The sequence below is a fragment of the Otolemur garnettii genome, unplaced genomic scaffold (assembly GCF_000181295.1).
Source record: "Otolemur garnettii isolate 467f Iridium unplaced genomic scaffold, OtoGar3 scaffold00093, whole genome shotgun sequence".
Classification (NCBI taxonomy): domain Eukaryota; kingdom Metazoa; phylum Chordata; class Mammalia; order Primates; family Galagidae; genus Otolemur; species Otolemur garnettii.
The window spans coordinates 5,732,375-5,741,187 of NW_003852488.1; the positions used below are offsets into that span (position 1 = coordinate 5,732,375).

General features: G+C 39.0%; 1 protein-coding gene across 1 annotated transcript in view; it reads left to right on the top strand.

Moving 5' to 3' along the window:
• The window catches only part of INTU (inturned planar cell polarity protein), an 89,194-nt gene that overhangs the window by 8,217 nt on the left and 72,164 nt on the right, over positions 1 to 8,813 (top strand). Inside the window, exon 2 of the mRNA XM_003795530.1 lies at positions 4,090 to 4,625. Coding sequence (XP_003795578.1) covers positions 4,090 to 4,625 — 536 coding nt within the window. The remainder of the gene's footprint in view (positions 1 to 4,089; positions 4,626 to 8,813) is intronic.

An 8,813-nucleotide genomic window follows, 5' to 3' on the forward strand; every position in this document is an offset into this window, starting at 1 on the left:
GTGCCTGTAGTTCCAGCTACTTGGGAGGCTAAGGCAAAAGGATTGCTTAAACCCAAAAGTTTGAGGTTGCTGTGAGCTGTGACACCATGATACTCTACCCAGGGCAACAGCTTGAGACACTGTCTCAAAAAAAAGAAAAGATAAGTTGGATTATTATATTTTATTCTTTTTGTTATTCTTTTTAATATAACCCCTTCCTTCCAGGAGAACTAGAACTAGTTTGGGAATATAGTCAATAGAATTCTATTAAACTTTCCTTTCCTTTTTTTTTTTTTTTTTTTTATATGGACAGGGTTTCTCTCTGTCACTCAGGCTGAAGTGCAGTAGTGACCTGATCATAGCTCACTGTAACTTTGAACACTTCCTCCCACCTCAATCTCCTGAGTAACTGTGATTATAGACACATGCCACTATGCCCTGCTAATCATTTTTGTTTGTTTTGTAGAGACGGTCTTACCATGTTGTCCAGGCTGGTCTTGTCTCCTGGCCTCAAGCAATCCTCCTAGACCTCACCCTCCTAAAGAGCTGGGATTATAGGATGAGCTATCACTCCTGGTCCTATTAAACATTCTTAACACACTAATCAGTTATGCCTTTAGTTTTTAACTAACATAATAATTGCACATGGTGTTTAGACAATAATCAGAAGAACTTTCATGAGTAAAGAGTGTATTTATGGGATAAAATACGATATCCTGATATATGTATAACTTGTGTAGTGACCAAGTCAGGGTATTTAGCATATGCATCGCCTCATACATTTATTTTTTTTTTGTCATGAAAACACACCAAATCCTCTTTTTAGTTATTTTGGAATTTACAAATATAACATTATTAACTATAACATTATTACCCTACTGTGCAATAGAACACCAGAGTTTATTCTCCTACCTTGTCCCGTCCTGCGGGACACGGTTATTTGTGGGGCGAGGGGGACCCAGCCTGTAAGAGAATAGGCAAGAAAGAGAAAGAGGCCAGGCAGATTTCTTGTCAAGGCCTGATTTAATGGGGGTAACAGGTCAGTTTTAAGGTACTCAGAGAAGACAAGGGGTGGGGCAAAGGAATGCGGGAGGTAGAGCTTGCATCAATCTCCTGCTGGGAATGTAAACAAGGGTCTGAAACATTTTATGGCTTCTCTGAGAAGAACAGCTCCTTGTCTGATAAGGGAAAAGCAGCTCCTTATCTGATAAAAGTTAGCATACTCTAGACGGTGGAGATGGGCGGCCATCTGGCGTCATTTGGCTCCCGACACTACCTGACTATAACTTTGTACATGTTGACCAACGTCCTTGTTTATCTAACTGGGAATTAATCTTCTGAAGTAGGAAGAAGGAACCTTCCAGGAATACTGAACTGTAGGGATCTTAAAGGTAGTGCCTAGTTTTGGGTTACCAGCACCTAGGTTGAAACCTAACAAACTGTCATTAGAGACACGTTCATTTTTTGCCAATTAGAAAAATGCAGAAACACAAAAGCTGCATCTAATAAAGGCAAGAGGAAGGGAACTGACATTTTGGGGGTACTTCCTATGCCAGGAAACAATGTTATTTTATTTGATGCTGCTGACAACCCTGGGAGATAGCTATAATCTATTTTTGAGAAGAGGAAAACTTAAGCTTAGAATCAGTCTATTTTAGAAAGGTTAAAATGCAATAGAATAGGACAGCACCTGTGGCTCAAAGGAGTAGGGCGCTGACCCCATATGCCGGAGGTGGCAGGTTCAAACCCACCCCCGGCCAAAAACTGCAAAAAAAAAGAAAAAAATGCAGTAGAACAGAATTTGAACTCAGCTCTTACATGATCCCTCAGTTCATTTTCTTTTCAGTATACATGTCACTTTCTCTGTGTGGAGTCTCTTTCGTACATTTCCTTGTCTTTATTTCTGTCTCTCTTACCTTCCTTTTAATTTCTTCCTCTTAAAAATGTTTTTTTCTCTTTCTAAAGTGAAATATTGTTAAAAATCTAAATGTTAAGAAAAATGGATCTCTTACATTGCCAGTGAAAATATGAATTAGTATAATCGTTTGGGTAAAGACCTATATATACACATAGATATAAGGATGTTTCTTGTAACTTTGTAAGGGGAAAACCAAAACTGAACACAAAGCTTATCACTAGATAAGTGACCAGGTGTGCTACGTCCCTGCTGTGGAATATTATATAGCCTTTAGAGATTTCTAAACTATATTGTTAAGTGATAAATTATATAAAATTTGGCATATGCCTTTATATGGATAATTATTCTGCCTTTTCAAAACAGCGAGAGAATAACCCTATGTATTTTTATATGATTAGGAAGCATGGATTTTTAACAGTGTTTATGTCAGAGAGAGGTAAAAAGGGAAACTGACTTGTATGATGATTATGTTCCCATTTACGTAAGATGAATCTCTGCATGTGTATGTGTGAAAGAATGCATAAAAATACAGTCGTCGTCACCAACCAGAAATCTAGTCAACATTCATCTCTCCCTCTCTTTCCCCTATTCATTCTCAAAAGACTGGTGATTTTCAAGGAAATCTCAAATGTTTTCCCTACACATTCAAATTTTAAACATTGACATGAGCCATCTTCATGTTTAGCAAGTGGAAAAAAGTATTTCTTTGGGGTCACATAACTCTAATACAAATAACTTACCAAGTTAAAACAGTGAGATTAAAAAGCAGATAAATTTTATTCGTTGTTTAGATTGATATTTATCTTGATAAGTAATTGATGTGTAGGCATAGTATTTACATTGTGACAATTAAAACCAGGGTGCTTTTGTTTTCTAAACATCTATGGTGAGGGCACAGTTATTTCGCCTTTCAAGAGTAGAACTGTGGAGTTGTTTAAATATTGATCTATCTGGGTATAGATAGGCATACTTAAAACAACTGTCACATGGTTAACAATGTAGGATAAGTTGTACTTGTTACCTAAAATGATGTCATGCACTGGGAACCAATAAGGACCCCAACATTTTAGCTTTTTTTTTTCTAGTGACTCATAGGTAGTTGAAAATTCTATACTAATGACCAGCCACAGACCAGGGCAGAGATTTGTTTCAGAGTTGAGTAATACAATAATATATTTTGAGGACTAATTTTCAAATTACTTAGAAAAAGACATTTAACTTTTAAGTTAAAAGGACTAGAGTTGCTAATAAATACTGCAGAAAACAAAAATTTCTCCAATCATGACTGAATGAGTAGAGTACAAATTATACCCTTTCTGGCCAGGTCATTACAGCTCATGTTTCTGAAAAGATTCCCCACATGTTAGTTTTTCCACTGTAACAAATAGCAATTTGAAAGGCAAACTGTTCATAACACTAGTAGAGTTTGTGATTCATTTTGTTACCATAAGATGAACATTTTTGTTTTTTTAATGTTATTTCAATCATTTTAATAGCAGTCATTTCGGTTTTGTTTTCCTTGGCCTACTTCGCAGTTAAATTTTTTTTTCCCATGTACAATCATATGATGAATTATGTAACATGTGCTTTACTTTTCCTACTATAATTATTCATAAAAAGGAGTTTTACAGAAATTATAGACTATAGGAGTGATCATTAGTATATTAGCTGCAATCTTAAGTAGGTTGTTTTCAGCAAAGATTTTAGTTTATGGTAAGGTGAATTTTTCTTTTTTGAAAATTTATTATATAAACAAAATCTATCAATAGTGGTAGGCATTTAACTTGACAGCTGTGCTGAATAATTTCTATGCAAATAGCATGTTTTCACGAACAATTTCCAAATAGTTTGTTTCTGTGGATATAATTACATATGCAACTGCTAATGTAAATTATTATCCAAAAAAATTATCTAAAGTGAACCATAACCACATGGTGGCTAAATTAATTTTTTTTTAACTCATAGATTCTGGAGTGGGACCATCTCTTTTTATATTGGTTTTCTTTTCTATCACTGTGTCTTTTCAATTCCCTCTCCCCTACTTCCCATTCTTCAAGGCTCTACATAAAGCATATTCTAGAAAATGATGTTGATGCTCACAATAAATTTGAAATAAAGAAACTTCACCCACCTTCCACCTACCTCTTTACTCCCCAGCCCCCACCTTTACTCTCTTTTTCTCTCTTTCATAGTGACCTTGAGCCTGAATGGCTGGACAGTGTGCAGAAAAATGGAGAGCTATTTTATTTGGAACTGAGTGAGGATGAAGAAGAAAGCCTCCTTCCCGAGACACCAACTGTGAACCATGTCAGGTTCAGTGAAAATGAGATTATCATCGAAGAGGATGATTATAAAGAGAGAAAAAAACATGAACCCAAATTCAAGCAGTTTACCAAAATTTTAAAAAGTAAAAGACTTTTACCTAAGCGCTACAATAAAAAAAAAAGCAATGACAATGGGCCAGTATCCATTTTAAAGCACCAGTCCAATCAGAAGACAGGAGTCATTGTCCAGCAGCGGTATAAAGATGTGACTGTTTATGTAAACCCCAAAAAGCTAACTGTTAACAAAGCCAAAGAGCACCTCAAGCTTCTGGAAGTACTGGTTGGAATTATTCACCAGACAAAGTGGAGCTGGAAAAGAACAAAGCAGGGTGATGGAGAGAGGCTTGTGGTCCACGGCCTGCTGCCAGGAGGATCTGCTATGAAGAGTGGTCAAATACTAATTGGTAAGTATTGCTGGTAAACCTTGGTCCTTGTCTGCAGAGATATATGATTAATGATGATGCTTTGTGAGGGACATGATAAAAAACAGAATTTAAGATAGAGTGTCCAAAGATTGAGGACTGATTAATGATATTTGGTATAGTAGTGAAATGGTTGCAGTTGGTATACTGCAAGGCACATTGTCCTTAAAATAACCACATCAGTGGGTTGAATAGTATCTGCCTTGTTCAGGCCAGAAGATAGCTTAACTAATTCTCAGGTTTTAAATTATATAATTTTATTTCATCTTAGTTATATTTGCTGACAAGAAAAAGAAAATAAGTTGATTATACAGTGATAATTTAGGTCTTAATGGCTATTATATTCAATAACATGATACAAAAATATATAATTTATGAGTAAAAATACTTCTAAATTGTATGTTTGCACTTAGTACACTCAATTCTTAGAGTGGTTTTAAAATATTTGACATAGTTAGCGACAGTGGTTTTCTACATAAATTTCCATTTAAGGGTACGTGTTATAAAATATCCCACCAATTTTTAGGGGAAAACAATCTACAAATTATTATGATTTTGTATTAAGATGAGCATTTTGTGTTGCTAATAAATTATAAGCTGTTAGATATAATATTTGAGTTTGTAAGTAACCTGCTTAGTTAAAAATAAATCACATGTGAGGAGGATATATTATTAATAAAACTTAAAAATTATAACAGTTCTAAAAGCTGACAGTATATTAAGTTAATCCAGCTTAAGTGGTTTAGATACAGTAACTTTTATACTTAGAAACATTTAAAAATATTTCTGACTTTAAATCTAAATTTCATCTGTTCATTGATTCAAAAGATTTTTTTATTTTGAACATCTGCTAAGTGCCAGGAATATAAAGATTACTCTAATGATTTCATTATTCTTTGAAAGGATTTCATATGAAAGTACTATAGTGGAAGAGCTGAGTCACACATATGCAGTTTCTTACCATGTGATAAGTGTCATGATAGGCGTTTACAGGGAGGATCCTATGGAATCATGTGGGAAGGGCACCTGTGACAATGTGTGTGTTCCAAAGTGGTCTTAACAACATTCTCACAATGTAGTAGGGTAGCTGCTCCTCCGAAAGAGACATACTGTCTCCATCATTAAATCTGAGTAGGACTGTGATTATAGCTTAAGTGGTGCTATGTGACATAAGAGGTTGGATTATAACAAGAGATGCAACTTCTGACTGGTTCTTTTGTGGACCCTTCTCTTAGAACTGTTGTGCCCAGATCACAATGTCCCCAAGAACCACCAGGGAGCCAGGGTCCGATGCAAAAGCAGGAGAGAGAGTTTATTCAAGCTCGCAAGCCTGGGCCTCCAGTATCTCGGTGCAGTGAGATTGGACTGAAGACCCTGTTCTAAGGGGGAGGGTTGCTTTTATGGGCGAAGGGAAGGGAGTGACCTCTACGTGAGGTCATGTGTGTTTGATGGGCAGGAGCCACTGAGGTGGTGTCATGTTCCTGTGTCCTGACTTCTGAGAACCTGAAACTTAACTTCGGAGAAACTGAAACTTAAGCTTAAGATGACATAGGTCTTGTTCTTCCATTCCCCCCTTGACTTGTGTCTAAGAGTCCCAATCTTGGGACTGGATGGGTTCTAGTTCTAAGTCTGAAGGGGACAGTGGTTGGTACTGGCTTTTGAGCACTGGTAGTTGCACAGCTCCTACTCAGTCTTTGACCAAGTTTAGGAGCTTGTTGATGACACAGGGGCCTATGGTGAGTAACAGCAAGAGTATCATCGGGGTCCTGCTAAGGTTGAGATCAAGGTTGTTAACCAGGGGGGGCCAGTTGAACCATGATTCAAACCAATTTTGTGACTGTTCTTGATCTAGTTTTCTTTTCTGTAACCCTTCTCTGACTAAAGCCATAGATTCTTTCACAACACCTGAGTGGTCTACTAAAACAGCATTCTCCTTCTAATGCAGGGGATAGACCACCTTGCTGAAGAAATAACAAGTCCAGACCTCTTTTGTTCTGCAATACTACTTTGGAAAGGGAAGTTAGGGACTCCTGTAAGTGTGAGATAGACTTTTCTATTCTTTCAATATCCAGATCAATCATAGCATGTAAGGCTCCATAGTTTTTGTCTTGTAGAACTAGGGTGGAAATCCCTGTGCCTGCACCTGCTATGCCAAGTCCCATGAGCATGGCTAGGGTTACTGCAGTAACCGGTTCCCTTTTAATTTTACTAATTTTACCTGCAGTTGAACGGAGCTCATAGGCCTGGTATATCTCTTCTTCTGAGTGATAGATTAGCTTGGGGATGAGCTGCACCAAGACACAGAAGTCACAGGTTAGGTTAAGGCCTATCCCATGTAAGCATGGTGTGAGCCCTTAATTCCCACCAGGAATTGTTGGTGGGAATTAAGTACCCGGTACCATTCCAGGACAGAGTCTGGCTGCACAGATGTTGGAACTGAGGCTGTGCATGTCCTACATAGAGTCCTTGGCCGGATGTGGCTTGGCAGGTGAGTCAGGGACCTTGCTATTACCGTCTGCAAAAGCTAGCTGAGGAGCTAACAGTAGGCTGACTTGTTATAGCTATACCTTCATAATATGGGGGTCTGGCTTCCATACATAACCAACAAGACTTGGTGAGGTCTGGTCTGGAAGTGTTCAGGACCTGGTAAGTAGTGGTGACTAAATTCTAGAGTGGGTCGAGATTTTCAGCAGGTGCAGGTATGGGGTCTTCCTGCACAGGTGCAGGTATCTTGGTAATAGCCACGGTGGGGGTGGGGTCTGGACTTTGGGTGCCTTACTTGACCTGGGGTGCCAGGGAACTTGGGTATGGCTGCAGGGGAAGCTTAAGTATCAAGTTGGGGCCTACTGCAGTAGGGGGACTAGTATTAACTGGGGCATATAGGACTTTTAGTAGGAAAATATTACCTGGATCTGTTTCGGAAGAGCAGTACAACTGCATGCCCCGCCATTTGCCGATTTCCCATCCTTGGATCTGTTTCCCTCTTTCAGTGAAGCTGATACTAATTATATCACATTTGGGATTTTTCTGGGGGCACCCTTTTCTGGGACACATAGTCTTCCGTTTCATCTGAATTAGGTCTTCTTGTCTGCGGGGGTTCCACCATATTTGTCTGGTGGAAACACAGCTCCATGAGTTACAGAAGTATGAACTTGCTCCTCCACACTTGTCAGGAAGGTGACCAGGGCAGACATAAAGGGTCTTAGTCAGATCTGGGCGGCACCAGAGAGTAGTCCCTAATAGATCATGGAGATCTACTAGGAGTTCTAGGAACCAAGTACCTTTAGGGTAAATTCCTGAGGTCTGATTGAGGATGGTTCTTGAGCTAGTATCAATAAACTGCCATGTTACCTGAACAGGGAGATGGGGGCTGGCAGCAAGGGGAGTAGCTAATAAGGCAGAGCAAGTCAATATATAGTGCACGTACAGTGACATCAAGGATTCTGGCATCTTCGCAGTTTGAGCTTCAATGGATTTTCAGGGTCTCTTTGGAGTTTCCACTCTGGGGTGTAGTCTTTGGCAGCAAATAGATCAGCTAGGCAGGCGTGGGTCTAGTGGTGCTGACACGACGCGATGCTGTCTACTTTGAGTGTAGTGGGTATTGTCAGAACAGCAGTGTAGAGTCCTTTCCACCATGGTTTGAGGGTCTCGTGCTGGTGGCGTTTTACATACACCCAGTTGCCAGGTCAAAATGCGTGCGATTCAGATGTGGGCCCACTGTTGTACAGGGCGATGATCTTCTTCCAGTCTTCTTGCTGATATTTTTGATAACATTGTAAAGAAAGAGCAAAATTACTATCATGTTTGTCATTTACAGCTTGACTCAGTAAGCTGGGAAATAGGGGTGGAGATTTTCCATACATAATCTCAAATGGGGTCTTGCCTATGACATAGGGGGAATTTCTAACCCTATACAAAGCAAAGGGGAGGAGAGACACCCAATTACTGCCAGTCTCTAAAATTAATTTTGTCAGGGTTCTTTTCAAGGTCCAATTTATCCTCTCTGCCTGTCCTGAACTCTGAAGCCGGTAAGCACAGTGTAGCTTCCAGTTTGTTTCCATGGCCTTAGCCAGACTAGCTACTATTTGAGAAGTGAAGGCTGGCCTGTTGTCTGACCCTATACTATTGGGAAGTCCATATCTAGACATTATATCTTTTTTTTTTTTTTTT